This window comes from Prorops nasuta, unplaced genomic scaffold (assembly GCF_024137725.1).
Source record: "Prorops nasuta isolate Cenicafe-Biocafe unplaced genomic scaffold, Cenicafe_Pnas_1.2 PNAS00065, whole genome shotgun sequence".
In the NCBI taxonomy this organism is placed as follows: domain Eukaryota; kingdom Metazoa; phylum Arthropoda; class Insecta; order Hymenoptera; family Bethylidae; genus Prorops; species Prorops nasuta.
The window spans coordinates 321,322-345,540 of NW_027116862.1; the positions used below are offsets into that span (position 1 = coordinate 321,322).

At 32.0% G+C, this 24,219-nt stretch overlaps 8 protein-coding genes across 14 annotated transcripts; 5 read left to right on the plus strand and 3 right to left on the minus strand.

Annotated features, from left to right (window-relative positions):
• Positions 1–8: 8 nt before the first annotated feature.
• LOC136784689 (protein anon-73B1) lies at positions 9–975 on the plus strand. Of its 2 annotated transcripts, XM_066745542.1 has the most exons (3): positions 9–213; positions 361–627; positions 703–975. In XM_066745542.1, exons 2-3 carry the CDS (start codon positions 457–459, stop codon positions 799–801), a joined length of 270 nt encoding a protein of 89 aa, XP_066601639.1. In that variant the 5' UTR covers positions 9–213; positions 361–456; the 3' UTR covers positions 802–975. The 2 variants fall into 2 exon arrangements, with proteins under 2 accessions (XP_066601639.1, XP_066601638.1); XM_066745541.1 differs by lacking the exon at positions 9–213 and having other exon boundaries at positions 252–627.
• A 132-nt stretch (positions 976–1,107) lies between these two features.
• Cox17 (Cytochrome c oxidase copper chaperone COX17) lies at positions 1,108–2,132 on the plus strand. The gene is made up of 2 exons (XM_066745543.1): positions 1,108–1,505; positions 1,814–2,132. Exons 1-2 carry the CDS (start codon positions 1,360–1,362, stop codon positions 1,896–1,898), a joined length of 231 nt encoding a protein of 76 aa, XP_066601640.1. The 5' UTR covers positions 1,108–1,359; the 3' UTR covers positions 1,899–2,132.
• Positions 2,133–2,335: 203 nt separating this feature from the next.
• LOC136784699 (zinc finger-containing ubiquitin peptidase 1-like) lies at positions 2,336–10,032 on the minus strand. Its single transcript, XM_066745554.1, has 8 exons — positions 9,748–10,032; positions 8,840–9,053; positions 7,973–8,223; positions 7,162–7,893; positions 6,682–7,078; positions 6,468–6,595; positions 6,159–6,382; positions 2,336–6,073 (listed from the first exon to the last, which is right to left on the minus strand). The coding sequence occupies exons 2-8, from the start codon at positions 9,043–9,045 to the stop codon at positions 6,029–6,031; spliced, it is 1,983 nt and encodes a 660-aa protein (XP_066601651.1). The 5' UTR covers positions 9,046–9,053; positions 9,748–10,032; the 3' UTR covers positions 2,336–6,028.
• Positions 10,033–10,510: 478 nt separating this feature from the next.
• LOC136784701 (oligosaccharyltransferase complex subunit ostc) lies at positions 10,511–12,307 on the plus strand. Of its 2 annotated transcripts, XR_010824443.1 has the most exons (5): positions 10,559–11,398; positions 11,472–11,545; positions 11,605–11,822; positions 11,885–11,969; positions 12,167–12,307. XR_010824443.1 is itself a non-coding variant. In XM_066745557.1 (4 exons), the coding sequence occupies exons 1-4, from the start codon at positions 11,260–11,262 to the stop codon at positions 11,901–11,903; spliced, it is 450 nt and encodes a 149-aa protein (XP_066601654.1). In that variant the 5' UTR covers positions 10,511–11,259; the 3' UTR covers positions 11,904–12,142. The 2 variants fall into 2 exon arrangements, 1 of the variants encoding a protein (XP_066601654.1); XM_066745557.1 differs by lacking the exon at positions 12,167–12,307 and having other exon boundaries at positions 10,511–11,398; positions 11,885–12,142.
• An 88-nt stretch (positions 12,308–12,395) lies between these two features.
• LOC136784700 (calcium and integrin-binding protein 1-like) lies at positions 12,396–13,817 on the minus strand. Its single transcript, XM_066745555.1, has 4 exons — positions 13,238–13,817; positions 12,884–13,166; positions 12,604–12,802; positions 12,396–12,534 (listed from the first exon to the last, which is right to left on the minus strand). The coding sequence occupies exons 1-4, from the start codon at positions 13,286–13,288 to the stop codon at positions 12,513–12,515; spliced, it is 555 nt and encodes a 184-aa protein (XP_066601652.1). The 5' UTR covers positions 13,289–13,817; the 3' UTR covers positions 12,396–12,512.
• An 827-nt stretch (positions 13,818–14,644) lies between these two features.
• On the plus strand, positions 14,645–18,230 carry Rga (Regena). Of its 3 annotated transcripts, none has more exons than XM_066745561.1 (9): positions 14,645–14,785; positions 15,748–15,809; positions 15,884–16,356; positions 16,444–16,670; positions 16,747–16,989; positions 17,077–17,338; positions 17,460–17,567; positions 17,790–18,015; positions 18,119–18,230. In XM_066745561.1, exons 3-8 carry the CDS (start codon positions 16,034–16,036, stop codon positions 18,007–18,009), a joined length of 1,383 nt encoding a protein of 460 aa, XP_066601658.1. In that variant the 5' UTR covers positions 14,645–14,785; positions 15,748–15,809; positions 15,884–16,033; the 3' UTR covers positions 18,010–18,015; positions 18,119–18,230. The 3 variants fall into 3 exon arrangements, with proteins under 3 accessions (XP_066601658.1, XP_066601657.1, XP_066601659.1); XM_066745560.1 differs by lacking the exon at positions 14,645–14,785 and adding an exon at positions 14,826–15,050; XM_066745562.1 differs by lacking the exon at positions 14,645–14,785 and adding an exon at positions 15,081–15,513.
• On the minus strand, positions 18,015–21,133 carry LOC136784703 (malonyl-CoA decarboxylase, mitochondrial-like). Of its 2 annotated transcripts, none has more exons than XR_010824444.1 (11): positions 20,403–20,731; positions 20,194–20,334; positions 19,925–20,065; positions 19,662–19,826; positions 19,429–19,582; positions 19,222–19,361; positions 19,011–19,146; positions 18,739–18,951; positions 18,540–18,645; positions 18,271–18,463; positions 18,015–18,150 (listed from the first exon to the last, which is right to left on the minus strand). XR_010824444.1 is itself a non-coding variant. In XM_066745559.1 (11 exons), exons 2-11 carry the CDS (start codon positions 20,574–20,576, stop codon positions 18,343–18,345), a joined length of 1,491 nt encoding a protein of 496 aa, XP_066601656.1. In that variant the 5' UTR covers positions 20,577–20,653; positions 21,005–21,133; the 3' UTR covers positions 18,325–18,342. The 2 variants fall into 2 exon arrangements, 1 of the variants encoding a protein (XP_066601656.1); XM_066745559.1 differs by lacking the exon at positions 18,015–18,150 and adding an exon at positions 21,005–21,133 and having other exon boundaries at positions 18,325–18,463; positions 20,403–20,653.
• On the plus strand, positions 20,926–24,195 carry LOC136784705 (SH3 domain-binding glutamic acid-rich protein homolog). 2 transcript variants are annotated; one of them, XM_066745563.1, is made up of 5 exons: positions 20,926–21,541; positions 22,181–22,363; positions 22,442–22,591; positions 22,834–22,874; positions 22,956–24,193. In XM_066745563.1, exons 1-5 carry the CDS (start codon positions 21,497–21,499, stop codon positions 23,122–23,124), a joined length of 588 nt encoding a protein of 195 aa, XP_066601660.1. In that variant the 5' UTR covers positions 20,926–21,496; the 3' UTR covers positions 23,125–24,193. The 2 variants fall into 2 exon arrangements, with proteins under 2 accessions (XP_066601660.1, XP_066601661.1); XM_066745564.1 differs by lacking the exon at positions 20,926–21,541 and adding an exon at positions 21,903–22,044 and having other exon boundaries at positions 22,956–24,195.
• Positions 24,196–24,219: the final 24 nt, after the last annotated feature.

Consider the following 24,219-nt stretch of genomic DNA (forward strand, 5'->3'; position numbering starts at 1 on the left):
AAATCAGATGCATACAGCTACATAAGTTTTTAAGTTTTTATTTCACTAAATAAAGAAATAATTTTTTATTGGCTTTTCTAAATACTTCGTTATGCCGTAATACGGAGGATTCAAGTGTTTTATTACTATTTGAAAGCTTGATTAGCAACAGAAGATATAGTATACAATATTTGGTTAGCTTTTTGTCTGAGACAACACATATTTGCAATAAAGGTTGGTACTATTTGTTACATCCTTGTATGAAATAGAATTCTTCCTGCAATGTCCCATTTCCTAGAGTTTATTGATTTTTGTGTAAAAATATTGAATAAAAGTAGTCGTGTGAAGAACTACTCATGGCAAAGATATTCATGTTTTCAGCACATTTAGCTGAGTTAAATATCAAATGTATAACTGATTTGGTGCTTTCTGATTATTGTCACTATTCAAGAATTGTTTATTGTCAATAACTTAAAAATGGCTGATGTAGATCCACAATTGAAAAGACTGTTATTACCAGCTGAAGAAACATTATTTGAGCAACTACTAAGATTTGGATTGTATGTTGGAGCTGTTTTTCAAATTTGTTGCTTACTGGCAATCGTTATTTATCAGTCAGGCCCATCTGATGGAGTTGCAGCATTAAAGGTTTGTTCTCATGCAGACTGTATTAGGTATATACTAACAACAAGATATTTTTATAATAACAATTATTTAATATAGGATGATCCAAGTGATGTTGAATGTTCGGAAAACAGCCCCCAGGTTACTCCAAGAAAGCCCCATCGTCCACGAAAGCAGGAGAAGAAGAAGAGAAGATAAAAAACAGAGACTATTATTTTAAATTAGTAATTTAAAAAATCATTATTTATTATTACCATTTGATCATGACATTGTAAATATTCTAAAAATACATTCCATAAATATAGTCATTATTTAATTTAAATTTGCATAATTACAGTTTAATGCCAAGAGATATAAAACTATTCAAAGATATTTTTGATCAATATGGTATTTTCTTGCTTCCTACTTCTGATATTTATGATAACACATACAATGGGGGGTGGGGGAGGGGGGATAGAAAATTGATATTTAAAAAAAATGAGTATGAGAGTGACATCTATCGAAGTTTTGCAAGTGATATTCGAACGAAGGATCTTATTGAATCAACTACCTTTATAGTTTATTACCTCTCTGTTTCCCGATTATCCTTGGTTTTAAAATTTAAATCCAACCGATTTACACAAATACACGTAATACGTATTAAAAGTTAGAGAAGTCAGAGAGCTGTTCAATCACCTATACATCTATATTCAGCTTTACCGCAACAATTGCACATAGTAATAATTAGCAATCTATTTAAATCTTAAGATCCTTAAGATGGGTAATGCTCAAGGGAAACTCGAAGTAATTGAAAGTCTCGAAGACAAGCAAAAAGAGATAAAATCGGAGGTGACATCAAGCGGAGAAAAGAAATTAAAGCCTTGCTGTGCTTGCCCGGAAACGAAAAAGGCGAGGGATGCGTGGTATGAATTTAAGTTCCATTACTAACCTAACACCTTAAGATCAAGAGGTTATATTATAAAGATAATAATCTTTTGCTATTTAAAGTATTAAGTATGTAATGTTATGCAATTTCGCATTACGATTTTTGTATATTATCTTAAACCTTAGGTTAGTTTTTACCTCTTATCTAATTATCGATTAAGATTTACTTAAAACTTTAAATATAATAGTAGTTTTTTAATAAGATGATATATTTATTTGTAAAATAGTATTAATTTTGTATATGTAAATATTATGGTTATAAGCCATGATTAATGTTTTATTTCAGTATCATGGAGAATGGTGAAGAAAATTGTGGTCCTCTCATAGAAGCTCACAAAGCTTGTATGAGGAATATGGGATTTAATGTTTAATATTATCATATCCCGAAATATACCTTTAGATAATTTAAAGATATTATTTGTACATTATTTACAAGATGTTAAATAATACTTTGTATCTCAGACTTTAGTCATTACTCCAATAAAACATGTAAATAAACTAGTATAGGTAACTTAAATCTTAAAGACAAGTTATTAAAATAAAATTGTTTTTGTTGTACAAACTATACTAATTAATAAAAAATTTATTTTGGTTTATAATATTTATTCAAACTAAACTTGTTAATTTTACTGCAGTTTCCTGTTCTAAAAGAATATTTGAAAATCAATGATTGCTTGACTCTATAGAAGAATGTAAAATTGCATTAACAAATTAATAGTAAAACCTTAGTAATTTTTATGATTTTTATTTATTTCATTATATGATTTCTGGGTTTTAAAATATATATGAGTATAAAAGATAGTTTCAATATTATTTTTTCCTATAATATAAATTTTTCTTTTTAATAAGGGTAACATTATATATAAGATGATTCGCAAATATCATTATATTTCTAACTTAGAGAATAATATTAATATATTCTAGTAAAGATTGTAAAATTGAAAAATAACTTCTAGTATCGAAATACTAATAAATAAGCTGATCAGAATTAAACATATTACTACAACATTATTAGTACAAGTTGTTGAATAGAATCTGGTTATAAGCAGCTCCATATAGGATATTTTTTATGTTAACATTCATTGCAATATGCAGAAAATACAAGTCAAAATAGGTACATTCATGAAGAGATAAAAAATATTGGTTACACAATTAAATTCAATATCATAGCAAGGCGTGTCTTATGGTGGAACAGGACAATTGGCTTTATCCATGTAATCAAGTATTATTGGTTTTTATAGAAAAATAAATGTTACAAGTTGTTGTTTAATAAATTCTATCATCAAGCAAATATATTTAAATAGCTAAAGCTTTAATTCAAAATCATCATAGTTACAAGAATTTAAATTACATGAAAATAGCTCCATGCCCGTAAGACTTGAAAATTATTCTTTTAATTAAAATAATGTTCACAAAACTTGCACAAAATAATAGTGATAAATATCGAATATAGTAGCTTCACTAATAAAGTATACATTTGAATTTAATATGCCAATATTAAAAAGGTACAATTTGAAAAATATAATTAATCCTAAAGAGCGTTTAATGTACAATGAATATAGGAGAAATGTTTAATTTGCACATAGTGTAATTAATTTGCTAAGCATTCAGTCATGATTGTTGTATATGGTCCTAGAAGGCTAAAAGACAAGCTTGCATACGACCAGTACATTATTTAATATAGAAGCTATAAAACAATGATGCAAGCCCTTACTCAATACATGGTCAAAAATCCTTCAACTATAATAAATATCTTTCAATTTTATCAGTACAATTCGTGAAAATTGATAGAGTAGTAATACAGTTTTGCTAAATTATAGAACTTTAAAGTATATATATTTATATAATATATAAATAACATGTAAATGGACTAGTTCATTTTTATTTTCACAGCATTGGAATTGGACTTACGAGCTAGGGCATGAAGTAGCCCTTTAGCCGATGATTAGATAATTAAAAGGAATAGATTATACTATATACATATTTTTTTCTCAATTAATATGAATTTGTTGTACTTTGTGTGGTGAATAGCGTACACAATATAACAAAGAATGTGCAAACGTGTGAAAATGTAAATATATTATTTACTATATATATTACAACACTCTGCAACACAAGTTGTAAAAATCTCAAGCACAAAAATGAAGAAACGCGTGCAAATGAAAATTTTGAATCAGTTCAAATCCAGTCTAAAATAAAGTCTATTAAGGGAGACGTCAATTAAAACTTTTTAACGAATCCCGCAACTTACTATGCAAAAAATTCAAATATCTCATTCTACATTCAAGTGATGAAAAATGGTGACAACAGCATAGGATCCGAAACAGTTTTTCTACAGAACGAAAAGGAAGTAATCTACAAGTGTAACACTTAGTGGAAAGGTCAAGGATGAAGCAGGGACTATATATATATATACTGTTGATCTAGGAAAGGCATACCAGGTGATTGGTGTCTTCTTTTTTTTACTACTTTGATAAGTTGGCGAATTGCCAAAGAACAAGATTTCCTGAGCACATTTCAAATTTCGGACTAATACAGGAACAAGCTAATAAGCAGGAAAAATACATTATGACTGAGTAGACAGATCTATAAAAATCATTATTACGCGAGATTATATCTTCTCGGTTATATATACAATGATATTATATGGTACCCACCAACTTTGCAAAAAGAAATTAATTATGACCCAGTATTGCATTGAGTGTTTGATGAAATTTTGGTAAATGTCATTTATAAAAAAAGGGAAAATGAGATAATCTTAGAACAAGCTAATTCAATTAGTAAGCGTCTAGCTTAGAAATATTTAACACCACTCTCTTTCTCAGTTATATTGAGGAACCTTTTCTACGCGTAGTTAACCAGTTAGCTGCGAGATTTGAAGCTATAATTTGAAAGAGTTGATTTCCAAGAGGAATACCTACAAGATTTTCTTCGATATAAGTCTCACTACTAAAAAATTTGAAACAGTAGCTTTTAATAAATACTTAATAATAAAAACAATTTTTTTGTTTCGTTGTTGAGTATACCACTTTTACGAATTGAACGAACGATTAAATTATGTTACTTCATCAGATAATAATTAGTATTATGTTTTTCACTTTCATCTTCATATTGTTGAATATAACAATTTTTAATATATTGCAAAAAATTTATGCAACTAATTACAAGCTTCGTATAATTTCCGGAAAATTATTACATATTATTTTAAATCTATTTTAAGAAATATTTTCTCTCTTCCTCTATGCTTTCTTCACATATTTTGAATTGATACACTTATGTGTTTATAGAGATTTGTAAGATTATTAAAGTATTATGTGGTTTTGAGAGGAAAACTATGGTTTAAATTCATATTAAGGTAATAAGCTGGTTAGTAAGTGTATCATGGGAAAATGCGTGCGGGGGATGATAATAGTCGACATTGAATGAACAAGAGCATCACAGTTATAATAATAATCTCATTTCCTGCCATGGTCTTTTTTGTTTGTATCACCGATTAATTTGAAACAATTGATAGACTTAAAATATTAACACAGTTGGCTCAATGGAACGATTATTGAGCAAATCGCTTTTTTAAAGGAAGCTAATGGATAAAGAATATACATTTTTTGGTTTACTAATCCATTCAGAGAATTTTTCTTTTCACCCAATGTACGATTTTCACGATAAAGCAGTGTAGAATCTTGAATTTTTATCATTTGCGATGACAAACTTATTTACTCACAGAAAACTGTTCTCCCTTTATCCATACTGCAAGAATAGAGCAAGGGAGTTGGAAAGTTAGTCAAAAGCAAATAATATATTAATAACGTCTTAAATCCTTAATACTTGATATTATCGTTAATACTTATTGGTAGAGCTCATTACGTTTGTTGACGAGATTACGAAATATCAGAAACGTTTCGCACGAGATTACAAATTATCAGGAACGTTTTATATCTCAAAATACATTCCAGATTTAATTAAATTACAATTAAATAACACTGCTATAATATAATTAATAATAAAACATTTAAACTTCATAGATTTATCAATCAATTACAATTGTTCATGCTTCTAATCTAGACTATATTGTTAAAAGAAATAATAATTTTACACATAATTATCTCGTCGTAAAAAACATCACGATTTACAGAATATCGGTCAAATAAAATCAATTAAAAATATTTCCATAAAAAATGTTACTCTAATAACAATTAGGCATTTTACTCTTCTCTTATGATTGTTAAACTTAATAATGTAAGAATATTTAATTTATAAAATTTTACAAATTACTTTTTACTATAATATGATTCTTCAAAAAACGCTTATCCATCATGAATATAGCTACAGATGCAAGAATATTAATAAATTATATTTTTCCAGCTACTGGATTGGAGCAAACGTTGCTAATAGTAAAATTTAGAGCACTGCGGTCATGTAAGAGCAACAACTACTGACAAAAATGCTTTATAGCTATTTTGTAATATCATACCGAATTTCTTGTTTTCCGAGCTGGCAGGTCTCACCTATCTTGAGGAACGCGCAATGAGCAAAGAATTTTGCTTTGCTGAAAAGTAAGTTTACGTACATTGGTGTATTATTAAAAAAGTATATTAATGAAGAAAACTATTACTGCTATTATTTTAACATACATGAAATTGTAGTTCAGTGTCCATTGTACCCGTAACAGCGACCACTTGATATTGCCTAGCCTTCATTGCTGCAGTAGACTTGCGAATAAGACGCATAGCACTAGACGCGCTACTCGTACTGCTAAACTGTGCCATTTGTGCTGGTGTATGACTAGGATCCAAAACCAACATCGTTATTGAACCATCTCTCAGAGTTTCCACTCCCATTATCGTCCTACTATGACCTGAAAACCAAAAATTTTCCTCTAACATTTGTAAAATATAACAACTTTAGCTGTTCCTTCCCAACAGAATCTATAGAAAAGATACCTTGATGCTGTAAATATAGAGGTGGTTTGAAATCATCACATCTTTGAAAGTATCGTAAAACCCAATTAAATAGCTCTGGATGACCACCATCTGAGCTAGTTGGTCTGTGAAAATCCACAAGCTGGCACCTGAATATGATGGAGTAATCATTGAATATAAAATACATTCATATAAGAAAGAATGTGAACTATGTAAAATAGAGAATAATGCGTACTTTATTCGTAAGCTAGATAAAAGTGTGACTACTTCTGTAGCACCAATCCATTTTCTGGTATTAACAAGCTTAGAACCAAGCTGCTCAGCTCCTTGAACATCAAAGCCCATGCTCCAGGCATATTCAATCATCTTTTGTAACCTGGAGATGGAAGGCATAGAGCTACGTAGGGGATTGTCAGTTGAACTGCCACTTCCCGAACTCCATGCTTTAAATACTAACTCATTGTACCCTGTATGCTGTAAAAGAGACGAAATTAACATTTGCATATTCCTGTAGCCACAGCCCCATCCTTTATCTCCATAAGTTGTGGCATAATGGTCCACTGTAGAACACATCCAAGTTGACATGACATTACTACAAGCTTGGCTAACTGCTCGTACTTTTGAGACCAGCCCTACAACCAAAACAAATCTATTGAATAATACTATTAATAGTATTTAATTTTATATACACATATTTAATCAATGCAAAACTTACCACGTGTACAAGAGCTTCCATCATCAATTCCACTGCTTTCAGCAACTCTGAGCTCATTTTGTTTCTCATAATAATCTGCTACTGTCATTTCACCCGCATATACAGCCCGCTGCATATTAGTGACACTTTGTTCTCTAAAATTACCCTGATTATCCATACCATATTGGGCTCTGAGCATTTCAAATTCACGTTGTTCCCGTAATTTTCTCACTTCCATTTCTCTTCTTTCCATATCTTTTGCTAGCAATCTGTCTGTTGAAATGTCTGGTGTAACTGGTGATGGTGTTCCCTTTTTACTAAAATGATCTTCAATATGTGCTGTGAGATCATCACTGTTTTTAAACAATGTACTAAGGCATACTGGACATGTTGGAGTATCATTAGCAATTGTTGCTATATCAGAGTGTGTAGCTGATCCATTTGCAGGGCTAAGAATATCTTTATGCTCAATATTGACATGCAATTCAAGATCAGAAGAGTTTGGAAAAGATGTAATGCACAAGGGGCAGTTGAATCCCCCATCTCTTGATGAAGGTGATTCTGGTGGGAGAGATGGAGAAGTGAGATCAAAATGTTTTCGATTAATATGTTCCTCTAATCTTAGAGGACTGTCTGAACTATAATCACACATAGGACAGTTTTGAACTGGAAGCTTTGGAGAAGCATGTGAGCGTAATTGTAGATTTAAGCCTGATCTTAATGGAGACCCATGTCCAGCAGCTCCTTCTAATACTAAAATTTGAAATATAGCAATAAATATCTTTCATCACTCTTTTAAGATATAAATTTAAAGTAGTTTATTTTATTTTACCATTATTAGCATTATTGTTATTGTTGTTATTGTTTATATTAGCACTTGCGCAGGGTTGTTCTTGATTTTTAATATTTACTTCTGGTTGTTGTAACTGCATTGAATGATGGCTTGGTGATGCACCCCAACCATTTTGAAGTTGAGGAGGTCGTAAAAACATTGCTGGTGCTGGTCCACTACACTCATTGTACCTGTGGTCGTCCAGTGAAGAATCATCGTCAATAAAAGCCATCATATCATTATCAGGGGTGCTACAAACATTAGAAATTCTCTTAAATTAATTGTCATTATTAATACTGTACAATTTAAATTTAGAGTAATTTTGTATAAATTAATTATTTCAGTATTATATGTGGCTTTAAAATAATAGCAAAACGTTTTAATTATTGCTCAAGTTATAATTGTATAATAAAAATAGATGAAATTTTACTAATAATATTTAAACATAATCACAAATAAACTTCGTTCTCTCAAATAAAATAAGAAATTTAAAATCACACCGATTAAAAGTAGATCGAATACATAGCGAAAGCATGTACTAACCCGTATAACACATTCATGTGTAGCTGCACATAAAAATTATGGTAGTATGATATAGTCTGACATAATGATTTGGCGGGAAAGGTATGTATTATATACAATATCGATATTAAAATATCGAAATTTACAGTTTTAGTAATAATTCTTCGCTGTACATGTTCGATATATATTCTAATATTTTAAGTTATATTTATGGGAAAAAATCCATACAGGAAAATTATATATCTATCAAGAAATTTAATTTAAAAAAAAAATAATTATATGCGCGATAAAATTGGAGTCATTTATTAAATGCATTTATATAGTATATATATATATATTATTTACCTTGGTGTTAAGTAATCCAAGTGAGCACTGTTTACATGAATTAACATTTCGGTTGGTGAAATTTCTCCTAAATCGCAAAAAGGACAATTCGCAGCGCCCTGTAGATGATAGAGTACCATGTGAGACCTCATTTCCTCATCATTAAATCCTTCCAAACCGCAGATCTCGCACGTGTAATTTATTTCCGGTGGTTTGCTGGATGCCATGGTGAAGCCTCGTAGGAAAAGCGATAATTTTTTCAATTAACGCACAAATATTTGAAGAAATATGGCATGCGAAAAAAATTGCTTTTAATATTAAATAGCTGCATCTATAAATATTGATTTTTTTAACAACATATCCCACAATCAACCGAGGATTAATCGTGAAAGGTCTCAAATCTGCATGTTACGAGACAGCATATTAATAATTAACGTTGTTACGGAAAAGTTTTGATGGAAGTTTGATGGATTAGGGTATTATGCAGCACACTTTATTTTTAGGAAGAGCGTGAGATTTTATTAAATATTGGAGATTTGGATTGGCTAAAGCTAATGGAAATTATGTGAAGAATTGAGATGTAACCAATAATAAATAAATAGAGGGAAAAAAGTGCATTTTTCTTGGAAAGGTGAACTCTCACCTTGCAGCTTGTATATCGGGTAGTTATATCAATAGTATAACCAGAGCATATAACCTAGGCCTAGGAAGTCTCGCCTAGTTGATTCATTGTTTTTTGTTAAGAAATGACCGAGGAATCCATACTGCGGATTTTAACATAAAATTCAGTATTATTGAGTCGAGGGAAAGAGAATAACAACAGTATAATAAGGAAAAATGGTTAAATAAAGAAGTATTGGTAGGCGTGTGGTAGACTGACAGTTCTGGTCGTGCAACGACAAGATAGCGCTTTTACCCTTGGAACTCACTTTTGAACTAAACAAACCAGCGTCTCTAGTCTCTAACAGGAAGAGGGTTCATATCGGCTTGATGGGTCGGGCTGACCCATTTAAGACCGCCCTACGTGCTCTCGACACCGAAACATACTTTTCTTCGCCACTTTGCTGCACCTGCACTTTCGTCAACCACTGCCACGGTGCCACCACCTACGCGGTTACACCACAGATCGATCAGAAAATTTTCTACTTTCTACTTTCTACTTTTTGACCCTCTCCTCTCTCTCGCTCCCTCTTACTCTTTTTACTCTTAAGTTTTATCGGACATACCGTGAAGGATCGTTTGCCCAACACAGTTTTCTTTAGTAATAGTTTTCACCACATGTATATAAGTATAAAAACACAACAAAACTAATTTATATCCCTTTACGCCTGATAAAAGCTATCCTTTGTATCTTTTGTAAAACTAACCCCTATTTTCTAGCTCATCTTTACCGATTCAGTTGGTGGTAAAGAAGATTGCATAATGAAGAAAAATTGACCCAATGATATGGTAGGTCGAAAAATTTGGGCCGAAGATATTGGGAGCTTTCCAATTAGACTTAAAAATTGACATAATTGGGTCAGTAAGTATTCAGTTTACAGAACATAATTTTCGCAGAAAAATATTTTTGCAGAAAAACGCTAACTCTGAGTCAATTATATTAAATGGCAGAAAATTGCTGTAGTGATACGTCAGTCATCGGTATTTTACGATTGAGATTAAAAGAAAATAGCTTAAATGGAGTATAGAAATACTGACAGTTTGACAGGACAAGGTTATGATACATGGAATTGAAAGTCAGATAAGTAATTTCATTTTGTAATTGAAATGCTACATACATACAGCGGAAATTTGATAAATGAACAGAATCCCATAGGCCCGGTTCCACAAGCCTTGTTTAAACTGGATTAAGTTAATTTTGCTATATTTTATGTCACATAGAATATAGAGACCGTCCACACTAACACAATGACAGTGAGATAAGAATGTTTATTGGTGTATATGCATACTATCAGCGTAAACTATCGGTCAATTTTCGCAGTTTTTGAGTGTAATTTATTTATACGTATACAGTTATATATTGACACTTCGCTATCATTGTGTTGGTGTGCACGGTCTCTATAGCATAATTAACTTAATCCAGTTTAAACACGTCTTGTGGAATCGGGCCATACTCCTCCGTCTGTTCATTTGTTGTAGATACTTCTGTTCTTTTTCGCTGTATTACTGCACTAGTGCAATAAGTTAGAGCGATAAAACATATGTTTGTCTTATTTCAACTAATTGCGCCAGTTCGATAGTGCAGTGAGAAAGAACAAAGCCACTGTCACGCACAATAAAAGAACGTATCCCATAATTTGGTATAGTGCAATACTTGCCTTGTTTATACACAATTCATCTGCACCTGCGCGTCTATCACCACGATTCACCGCACGTCCGCAATCCAGCCGGTTTTGTTTCATAATTTTCAGTAAATATAAATATTAAAGAGTTTGTTAAAGATGGAATATATATATCGTGTACCGTTTATAGTATTAGAAGCACCGAACTTAAAATTGAAAAGACCATCATGGTTTGTAAAACCAAGTGCGATGACAGTATTTTCAATGATATTGTTATCCTATTTTTTGGTTACAGGAGGTTAGATCTTTTAAAAATTATAATTTCATAATTATATTTATGTGTTAATGGAATGTAATAAATCTATTTACAGGCATTATATATGATGTAATTGTCGAACCCCCAAGTGTAGGATCTACAACTGATGAACATGGTCACACAAGGCCTGTAAGTAAATTTTATTAAAACACATTAAAATGATATAATATTTATTTCCTTTTATGTAGGTAGCCTTTATGCCTTATCGTGTCAATGGTCAATATATAGTGGAAGGATTGGCTTCAAGCTTTTTATTTACATTAGGAGGCTTAGGATTTATCATATTAGATCAGACACATAGTCCATCTACTCCAAAACTAAACAGAGTTCTATTGATATGTGTTGGATTTATAGGAATAATAGTTTCTTTTATTACTTGCTGGATTTTTATGAGAATGAAATTACCGTAAGGATGTAATATTTATTTAAATAGTTATTTGTTTCATGTTAATGTAAATCTTGTTTTAGGGGATACTTGCAATCATAGTCCTATATATTTTATAAGGGTTTGTGATATACTTAAAACACACATCCACCAGCATAATGTCAAAAAGTAAGCATTTCTTTGAGTTTATATATTTTCTTTAAAAGAAATCAATAAAAACATATAAATACATATCAAGCTTTAAAATATATACATAAATTATTCAAGATCATTTTATACAATTTATGACAATAAACCCATGAAAATGAGCATTCCTTTTTTTTTAAATAAATACAAAAAGAGTAACAAATCTGGTATTTTTTTAGGCCTATACCTGGATAATAATACATCATGATCAAACAGTGTTAGATTATTTATTAATAAATACTATTAGGCTATATTAATCAGTACTGTGGTCAGCCTTTTGTCAGCTTAACACTAGATTACCCGGAAGAAGTCATTTTGACTGCTTTTTAATTTCAGTTAGAAAAAAAGTATGTTTATAATAATAGAATGTTTTAGAATTTTAAGACATTTATATATGACCATGTATAAAGTTTTAAAATCCTAAGAAATTCTATTATTATAAACATACTTTTTTTTTTCTAATTGAAATTAAAAAGCAGTTAAAATGACTTCAGGCAATCTTGTATTAATTAAAATTTTTATATTTTATAAATTTATACGAAAAGTCCTGAAATTGATAAAAATACATTAACTTTTGAATAAAAGATCTCATTAATATATTCTTGAAGGATCTTACTTGGTAAAGTCACTGCTCTTATCAATAATATGCTCAAATTCAGCAAAACTTAGTGCTCCATCATCATCCAAATCAGCTTCATCAAGAATATATTGTAAAAGCTTTTGCACATCTGTTTCACTTAGTCTTTGTGGTGCAGTGAGCCTATCAATCACTTGTCTTAAATCTCCCACTCCTAGCATATCATCACCATCAAAATCTTAAAGAATTAAACGCAAATTAAAGCATTATTAATAATTTCATAAAATTAAAAATAAACATTTTATTAGTAAAATTATACCAAAAATTCTGAAGGCATGCTCAGCTTTTACAGCCTTTGGTGCATTATCACTAAAAACTGACATCATATCTAAAAAGTCCTCAAAAGTACAATCTCCATCTTGACTAGAACTAAAAACTTTACAAATTCTGTCACCAAAAGGATTAACCCTCAGTTCAGGATACTGTAGAATTTTTGACATAGGCAGTTTCGCATTTCTATTGTGCCCAACTTTTTCTGGTGCAAGAGCTTTGAACTTTTGATGTGCATTTAAAACTTCCTTTTTGGTAAAATAAGTCAGGTCCTGCATGAAATATTAAATAGTATACAACTCTTTGTTTAAAATTTCTAATGGACAAAAGAATGCCTACTTGCCTGATAATCTTGCAGTTCTTCTTCTGTAAACTGACTCTTTCCAGCACCCATGATCAAAATCTTATATATTTTGTAATTTATATGAATATGCGTTTTAAATTCAACAAAAAAATTCTTTTTATGCAATACATTTAATACATGTTTATCAAAATACCATATTAAGCATTAAGCAGTTGCATTGTTTTGATAGCAGTAGCGCCAGTAGCTGTCAAATCATTAGAACACTTGGGAATGCACGTCTGACGTCACTCCATATTCAACACAATTCAAGCCATTCCGTTTGTTCCTTTTCGCTGCACTATCGAACTAATGCAATTAGTTGAAATAAGACAAACATATGTTTTCTCCACTCTAAGGGCCTCCGCACACCGTTTCCGTAGCTACATTACGTTACGTTAAGGCAGGATTAAACTTAATCTTAGCTTAGCGCACACAAAAGATTGCTAAAGTTAAGTTTTTTGAGGCAGGATGCTTGTAATAAACAGGTCTGAGGTGATATTTTTATATTTATAAAGAATTTTTGCAACTATTATTGTAGTTGCCTTAACGTAACGTAATGTAGCTACGGAAACTGTGTGCGGAGGCCCTAACTTATTGTGCACTAGTGCAGCAAATAGCGAAAAAGAACAGACCTATTATAAGTTTGAACCCCTGTGTGTGGCCCCTGTGTCGGCTGTGTGAACCAAAGCACGAGCAGACCAAGAGGTTCAACCGAGGTTCAACAATTGAGCAGGGAGGGGCAAATACTAATGGATCGTTCACGCGCGAATGGCGCTAAATATAATATTTTTTTCGTACATTAATTACTATAACTTATTACTTAATAATACTTAATTTCTTTATTTGCGAGAATGTAGTGTGCTGAGTGCACAGTGGTGCACAGTTGCACTCCCAACTGTTTTGAAAAATACTCAATATGATTGGTCAAATTGATATCTCATATACTGTTCAACCAATCACATTAAATATTTTTTGCAGAGCTGAGAAAGCACCCTATATACATACTATGGGTCTGTTCTCGTTGCCTACATTTTTTACACTTTGTGCACTTTTTAGGGTATTAACTTATACAATGGACAAAGACAGAAATACGGAAAGTGTAGAAAGTGTTAAAAGAGTAGGCCAACGAGAACAGACCTTATAATACATTCATATTCTGAGGGAATCACGTTAGTTCCAGGAGAAAAGGCTGGGGTTCAGATGGCGCAGCGGTCGCCACCCTTAGAGGGCAATCCCGGCAATCTCCCCCTTAGAATCTATAGTATATGTGACACATCTTATGGGTTTTAACAAGGAGTACTGATATACGATACAAATGCTGCAATAAATGTCACGCAAACTATGGAATTGTGTTCACCGCATATTAAACGTCAGGTCTGGCCGGGTCCAGTCCAGTCCAGTCTTGTTGTTGTCACTCAGTCTCGTGTCTCTCACAACTTGCCAATCTTTGCCATTTAGCCCTCGATCCTCACGCCTTTAGTCAAGTTCATATTTATTAGTTTTTTGTTTACATTAATGTTCGGACAAATAATCGATTTATGAATTTGCGTAGGTTATCATCTGATTCGATCCTTACTTGATGAAATCTGTTAGGAATATTTCTAGCCAGATTATTATCCTTGGGATTGCTGATTTGAGCACGTTTGTAAAATTGCTAATATCGCTAATATGGCAGAAGTTCGGGTCTAGTGTTGTTTGAGTTGTAAAAGTAATTGGCAAATAGTATTTAATTTACGAACGCATTAAAGGGTATTGTAATGTGAATAAAACTTTGAAGTCTCGTCGAAGTCATCATCGTGTTGCTTGGATTTTTGTACGTGAAACGATAAACATCTCAATTGAATTCTTTAATCAAGCTAGCTCAAGTCAACATCGACGTTTTAGTGTTTTTTTTCTTTCCCCTTGTATTCCACGGCTTTGTTTATTATGAATTCTGTCGAATCATTGAACCAATAATATTCAAATCTTCCTCGTTTTTCCTATTACAACTTTGTTCGAGCATCGCTTTCCTCTTTAATTGAAGCTTAGCCCGATATAACCTTCGCTCCTTTGTATTTGTCAACCAATTTTTAGTTCCCGCACTGTCAAGAATACAAACGAAAAATTTCTGTTTCTGTCAATGCTTTATAGCGTTTCGAATCAACCAAAAAAATAAACGCATTTAAATTTATTACTGAACTTTACAAAAGATTTTTTTGGCGCAATATCCTTTTAAAAGTCAGACCTTACTACTATTCATGTATTACATTAATGTCTTAACACTACAAGTTTCTATGGTAAACAGAAATCTAGTATTATCAGTATGAAAGATCTCTCTTATTTTACACAATTAAGCTTAACTTATTGTATAGTCTATTTCAAGAAAAAAGTTGGAATAAATTTAGTAAAATTATTCAGAAATGCCATTGAACCAAGTGTCAAATATTTTGAACAAACTGGCTGACAGATGTGACTTTTAATTCTTATACCAAAGATCATCTGGGTAACATGAGTTTCTTTATTGTTTATAGATATATCTTCATTCCTATTCTGTAAAACTACATAGCCATTATGGTAATACTAAAATAAAAAGGTAAGAGGTAGAAAATAATGTATGTACTAAATATACATTTTACCTATGTAGTTAATATCTTTTGTTTTTCATAGGTAACTTTTATACATTGTCATGGATCATCAGTTTTATGTAGTTGCCAAGATTTTAAGTGTTTTGATAAAACAGCAGTGATTGTGGTGTTTGGCATAAACAAAAAGTGTTGGTGTGCTGCAGCAGATACTTTATAGTGAAGCCAGTGGGCTATGGCCAACTTGAACTTTGAGCAACCAACACGCAGTATTGCGAATGCAAGTCTTGCTACACGAGCAGGTGCTGGGGGGAGTTTAAATTCTTCGGCCCTAACGGGTCATGTAACGCCCACATCGGGCATGTTTTCTGGCTCATCTGCAAATACTTCTAGTACAGCTAACACTGCAGTAGTAGCAACTAACATATATCCAGGAGCATCAGGATCAGGTGGTGCACAAACCAATCATCAAAACCAGCAACAGCTCTCACCTATGAGCAGTAGAGGACTGTTCGGACAAAGAGCTTTCACTGATAGACGTACAATGCCTGCTCTTGGGTTTGTATAACTTAATCCACATGTTTACATTAATCAGGAACCATAAACTTTCAAAATATTTACATTTTTTATTGCACCTTATTCTAGAACTTCCAATCCAATGGGTAGTATGGGCAGTTTTGGTATACCTCAAAGTCGTAATTACGTATCTCAAGGCACAATTAATAATTTCCACTCAGTATTTGGGAGTGGAGGTGGTGGTGACACTAGCACACCTCCTTTACTTGATCTTTCGGAATTTCCTTCGTTAACTAATAGAGGACAGGGTGATTCTATGCCCCAGCCTAGCCCAATGCCAGGGAAACAACCTTATGGTATGTTTTGTAAGTTTTGGTAAGCTATTATAATACTTGTACAATATTGATTGATTTATTTGTCACTTTTAATTAGTTGGAATGGTCAAGCAGCCAACATCGGAAGCTAATGAGTTCACAATGAGCTCTGAAGACTTTCCTGCGCTGCCTGGCACGCAAAGCAGAGATGGTCCATCGCCAGGTGGTAGTGTTTCTGGTGATAAAAATATGGCTGTAGGTCTTGGATCAGAACTTGGTACAGACGTTTTACATAGTAATAGGGCACCTGGATCAGAAAAATCGCAGTCATCGAAAAGAGGCATTCAAACGTCGCCCGATGGTCTGCACATATTATAATTTTTTATAAACATAACAGTAAATATTGTACGTATTTTAATACTTATGGTGTCATTATCCTTTTTGGTAGGTAAAGTAACAAATATACCAGCAAGTATGGTAAAGGATCAATTTGGTATGGTGGGACTTTTAACATTCATTAGAGCAGCAGAAACCGATCCCAATTTAGTATCCTTAGCGCTTGGTCAAGATTTAACTGCGTTAGGATTAAATCTTAATTCACCGGAAAATCTTTATCAGAATTTTGGTGGACCCTGGGCGGAAACACCCTGTCGACCGCAAGATATTGACTTTCATGTGCCGCCCGAGTATTTAATTAATGCTGCTATCAGGTACTTCAACATTAGTGAACAATATTTTCTTAGGCGGCATTCCAATAAGCTAAATCAATGCTTAATATTTCAATTTTTTACTTCTTATATATCTTTATTACCTTATATATCGCTGTTACAGGGATAAATTAGCACCAGTTAAATTAAATCGTTATAAGGATGATCTATTATTCTATATGTTTTATACAAACGTTGGCGATGTTTTGCAGTTGGCAGCTGCAGCGGAATTGTAAGGCTCTTTTATGAAAAGTTGCATATAAAACCGATAGGGATATATTTAATTTTAGAACAGAATTCTTAGGGTAACTAAGACCAACTTTTATTAACTTGAAAATGTTATCTTTCAAGTAACATAATATAGCATATTTGAGTTAATGTGAAATGGTTTTCTTTTGCTCTTAGTATTCAAGAATATCAGTGCATCTAATAATTGTGATATTTATTCATACAGATATAGTAGGGAATGGCGATATCACATGGAGGAAAAAGTCTGGATAACGCAAGCTCCTGGACTAGGACTTATGGAAAAGACATCAACCTATGAACGCGGTACTTATTATTATTTTGATGCGCAAAACTGGCGAAAGGTAGCCAAAGAATTCCATTTGGACTACACGAAGTTAGAAAGTAGACCTCATCTTCCCACGAACTTTCACCAAACTCAGCCTTGACTACAGGTATTTTAGAAGACTTCTTTTTAATAAGTCACTTTTCATAATTTTTAAAAATGTTTTTATTCTAAAATTAATGACATTTTTTCTATTTGTTGTTTTTTTTTAGATCTGCCTGCAGGCCATTGTGCTGTCTTTAAGCTGGAAAAGAACAGCTATTGTATAAATGAACAAATTTAATAATCTTTAATAAAAATATAAAATTTGAAGAGTAACGATAATATTTGTTAGATTTATTAAGCATTTCTTCCAAGTACTTACAACCACATAAGATTGTATATCATAATTCGACTTAAACCACTATTTTTTCACATGCTTTAGAATTCAGTTTGTTTATTTACATGCCATTAAACGACCCGCTTCTTCCGCAAGCTCCTGTACATTTGCGGAGGCATTTATTATGTAATTTTCGATATAAGAGCGACTATTAATTTCACAGTCCTCCAAATAATATCTGTAAACAAATTGACAATATTCAAGTGCCATTGCTTCACTATATACATTTTGACAAAAGAAATTAAAAAATTTACCTATAATTAACCATTAAACCAAAACTATTTGCTGCTCCGCGTGGAGTTGGATCGGCCAACCAATTTATTCTCCACATAACTGCTCCATTTCGCAAATGAAAATTGGCTAAGGTAGTTACAATTATATCTTCAATTAGTATAAATACAAAGTGATGTTTAGCCAATAAATATAATTACCGAAATACGTGAGTTTACGTACCAACTTGATTTAATGCATAATTTCGTCTTTTTTCTTTATATAAGTACCACGCGCACGAACGAATCAATGGAATCTTAAATATTTCTTTTATATCAACATCGTTTGTCCATAAAGAAGTATTAAAAATTTTCTTTATTTCTAAAATAACATCGTCTGATTTAAATTTATCTTGAATAGCTTTATATTCATTACTTGTAAATATTTTTGTGGGATCTAAAATTAAACGTATTATTTTTCTTATCTTACCAATTGAAAATAAGTGATTTAAATACCTTGTTTAATTTTTTCAAAAAACCAAATTCTAAATTCTGGTATCGGAGATAACGTAGAAAATAAGTTTATCAAAGGGAATTCTGCACTAACTTTTTTTACTACTTCTTTGATTAGATAATTTCCAAGTTCTATACCCTATTAAGTAATTAATTTTAATAATATACATAATTTCATATTTTTCTCTATTGATTAAGAAAGAATAAGACAAACTTTTAATCCCTTTTGGGTTGAAGCAATAGAATAGAAAATAGCTGCTTTTATTTTACATTTGTCTTCTTCGATAAAGGAAACCTCTTTTTTGTCCTTTCCAAGAATTCTTACTTCAGCTTCCTTAATACCTCTTACAGATTCTAATTAATAATTTTGATTTATTAAATAAGAATAATATTAGATATATTGTAAAAAGTGAATGCTTACCAGGTATAGTATCACATAACGCTGTGTGTAATACCACAAGTGGCTCCCTGGGCATGGATGGATGTGAAAAAATATAGCATCTTCTGTAAGGACCTACCCTCTTTTTTAAATCCATCCAGTTTTTCATAGGATGTATGGCTTCATACTCTGAAACCTTAACAATAAATTTATAATTGTTACTGACCTTTGCAAATGAATCAACAAGATATTAATGTTGGTAAATATATTCATACCTTTTGAAGAATATCACATGAGCTTTCCCAAGTTATTCTTTGAAGATGTAAAAATCCAACTGAAAACCAGAGTAGCAGTAGATCCCTTAAAGTTTCATTAAGCTGCTCGAGTAAAATACGTTGCTCCAATTTTGCATCTGTATCTTTTATCTCAGATGCTAAATCCTAATAAAAATTGTCCTGTGGTATTTAAAATTGATTGAAACTTTTTAGAATAGAAGTGTTGATATTTATTATCAAGCATGAAAAACAGATATAATTACCAAAACATCTTTTCTGATGTCGACTAAAAATTTGACTCCATGTTCAAGTCTTCCAATCATAATAAATAACCATTGATAAGGAGGTATAAGAGAATTTTTTAAAATTTTCTCACATGAAATCATTCGTCTTTCATTGTTAATCTAAAAAGAACAGATTTTGGTACATATATACTTATGTAGCAAAATTGGTCTAAGATATCAAATTTGGTTTCACATTGGTACAGATATTATAAAAGTTGAAATTCAACAAATGATAAATATGAACAAACCTCAGTATCAACCATTTTTTTAGCTGTTTCTATCACATTTTTATGCTGGACACCAAACTTTGATGATAGTGTAAGTAGAAATTTTTTTCGATCTTTTATTGTACTCTTGGTGTATTCATTGCTCAATACTCGTACTTTATTCTAAAATTTGAAAACTATTATTAAATCTGTTTTAAAATATTTTTAAATAATAGAAAGCACATATTTACCTCAATAATCCAACTACTAATGTTTGTATTTCTATAATTAAATGTTTCTCTCAATTCTTCATAATAAGATGACTTTGCTAAAAGCGATGTTTTAGAAAAATAGTTTTGTAATACCAAGTTTTTAAGATATTTACTGTATATTTGCCCAGTGAATAAAACCTTATTTGAAGCCATTGACAAATTATTTATAAAATGTAAAATATTTACTCTATTCCATATTTATCAAATACTATATTTTTCCTTAATTAGCACTGCAACAAATAATTCAATTTTGCATATCTTTGTGGAAAATCATATTTCAATCTGAAATTGGAAAAAGAGTTCCAAAGAGTTTCCGTCGCATCTCGTGTTGTACTCGTGTCAGCTCGTGATGGTTCGTGACAATCGCGGCTCGTGTTCGTGTCGTTCCGTTAAATTTGTCGAATGTGCGTTTATTTGAAAACTTATTATTATAGAATATAGACGGTTAACCCTGTACACTAAACCAACTAAACGAAAGAAACCGAATACGACGACAAAGTGCGTGAGTGGGAGGAAGTAAGGACTAAATAAAAAATCGGATCAAACAAGCCAGGCAGTTACTTGTGGTTACTGGTGGTTACCTGCTGTACGAATGTGCGTGTATTGTAATGTCGGTGAATGTGTGCTTTTTGGAGTTTGCTCATAATTAGCTCATAGCTCGGCGCTAGCGTCGGTTCGTTAGCTCAAAGCTCATTTCTCATCACTAGAAGAGAAGTCAGCACTGTCAGCAGACCTCAAAAGTGGGCAACAGAGCCCAGAGCCATTCAGAGAGGGCACGGCCGCCCGCTCATACGCTCATATCTTGTGTTGGTCCTCTCGGGCAGCGGGCAGCGGCGTATGTGTGTGTGCACAGTGTGCATACGCGTGCGTGTATATGTGTATTGGAGCGGCTAGTAGTCTTACTGGCTTACTCATCACACACAGCTGGCCGAGCCGTGAATTCTGCAATCCAATAATAATTGGTAATTTGCCGAATTGGGCCTTGCCTGCCTTTGACTTTGCCTGTACCTGCTGATCCTTCAAATACTAATCGAATCTGGCTAAGTGAATCGATCGCAAAGCACCGGCTAACCATGGTCATCAAGATCTACATATCGGGTATCAGCGGTAACAAGGAAGTAAGTCAAACCCAGCCAAACCCGTTCGCCAATTTCTCAACCGGAGAACAACAATACCGATTATCCGTGAAAATTGTTGAAAATTTTTCGATATCCTGACAATTCTCGAATATCAGGTTACGACTGGATATTTAATAACACCGGGAGCTCTGTTTATCTTGGGTTTTTCTCTTTCTTATACACACGTACATTAAAAAAAGATACGCGCACGGCAGAATCATCATATATATTAGTTATTTTATTTTAAAGGAGAAACCGAGAGAGCGAATGACGCGAGGTTTTTTACCAGGTGATACACCGTGACATCATTATCGATGTATCGAATTTCGCTTGACAATATAAGATTCCCTGGCCAATTACCACTGTCATTTGATCATTGTCACCCGATATGACGTGTTGTACGTATGAGTGTTTGGTATTGGTGATACGGTAGATGTTTGTTTGTATTTTCTAGTTGCTCACTTTGATAGTTTTGGATGTGGTCTATTTTTACAACCAAGCAGGTGTTTTCAATAATCGACATACTTTAACTCCGAATCTCGATTTCGGACTTGAACCCCAAGACTGGACAGCATAAATTTCAATTATGATTTTTCTGCAATTTGAGTATAAGGATCTAATGTTTTCTTTGTATCGTAGGTGAAGAAAAGACAGCAGCGAGTCTTTATGATCTTGGATAGCAAAAATGTAGAATACGAAAGCATTGATATTACCGAACCAGGTAAGGAAGATGTGAAAGAGTTTATGCAAAGTAATAGTAAAGCAAGGGACAGTAAATATCCACTACCGCCACAAATCTTCAATGAAGATGATTACTGTGGGGTAATTATTTATTTCTTTACAATAATCTAGAAAAATGTATATTTTATTAAAATTTATTTTCTATTGCAAATCATTAAGGACTACGAAGATTTTGATTTGGCAAATGAAATAAACGAGTTGGAAGCATTCCTCAAAGTAACTCCAGAATCCAGTACAGCGGAACTCACTACAGACTCTAAGTCAAACAAAGATTCCAGTCAGCAAAATGGAAACACATCTAGTAGGGAGGTAAGGCAATAGATCACAAGAAAAGAAACTGTTCCTGCTATGATAATGTAACACAAAAATAAATATATTGGTAAACACTATTATATAACCAGAGAGTACAAAAAAGACTAACTTGTGTCATACACTTGCTTTTACACAGTGTAGTATCTCTTATTAAATTCTATTTCCTGTCTTTTGCTCCCCTGACCTTGGTACTAAATTTGTTTTATATATAGCTCTTAGAGAAGTATTACATGTTTCAGCCTTCTACAGACAAGGATGCTGTGACAGTACAATCAGAAAGGTGAATGTGATAAAAGTGTATTATGAAATTTGATGAGTATGAAACTAATATTACACAAATTTTGTGCTTGTTGCATTTCAGTTTAGAAGAAAGAACAGGACCAGTCAGTGAAAATGGCTTAGAGGACAATAAAACAGTCAAATCACCTGAGATTGTAAAAAAAGACACTGAGGATGATGAAGCAGATCAAATGGAAGATAACGCTGATAAGAACAAAGAGGAGAAAAATGACCAGGAAAAGGAAGAATAAAATTGCTGATTGTTAGTAATATACTACAAACTCCAGCTATTCCAATGAAAAACCTCCATCTTACGTTTTCCATTAATAAGCATAATTTTGAATGCTCTATTCGTCCTTGCTAAGGTTGAGTGATGATACTGCCAAGATAATTTAAGTCACAAGAAAAACCAAACTCTACACCAGCTTTATTTTGTTTTTCATTCTTGAAGTGTGACGAATCGAATTCTAAGGTTTTTGCATTTTTATTGTTTTACTATGTTGTTAATTTATCGAACTTTGTTTGGAAAAAAAGAATAAGAATTTACAATCATAAGTTTGTTTGACTCATAATAATTAACAATTTCTGTTTTTGGAAAAAAAACGACACAATATTAGAAAATTAAAATTTATATTCTGATTAAACAGTGCAGTATTAATGTGAGGAAAACTAATTTAAATGGTTCCACATGAGACTGTATTTTGCTGAACGTTAAAAAATTCAGCTGTTTAAATGTTAAATTTTCATAACTTAATGAGCGAGAACCCCCGACAAGTCTTCGAATGATAAGCCTTCCGACATTTAATTTCGTAGGAATTTATTGAGATTGTCTTCTCAAAGTATTCTTTCATTTGTATACGCTATTTCACATGTATAATTTTACGTGAACTCCTGAGAATGGAAAAATTTTAAGGGCCTAGACTGAATCGACTCTTCCAGCCAATTAACAAATATACAATATCGAATTAGCTTAACTAATTTATGTTAAATTGTACTTCAGTAAATATTAATCAATTTAATTGCGGAATATTGCAATATGGATTCACTAGTTTTAATTAATTCTTGTGATCCTTAAACGCTTTTATAATCAAATTATCAATTGAAATCGGGAAAAAATATCCAACAAAAAAGTTGGTTTATAGATAAACAAATATACATATAATTATATATATAATGTTATATAATTTTCGCGGAAAGTTGAATGCTATGTTAAATGAGATTTAACATATATATATATATGAATGTATAAATTTGCAAGTACATTTTATTTGTATTCACAAATTTAAAAGAAAATATATTCAATACACGCGACATTATGTATATGAGTATCAATTATTGTTACAGTA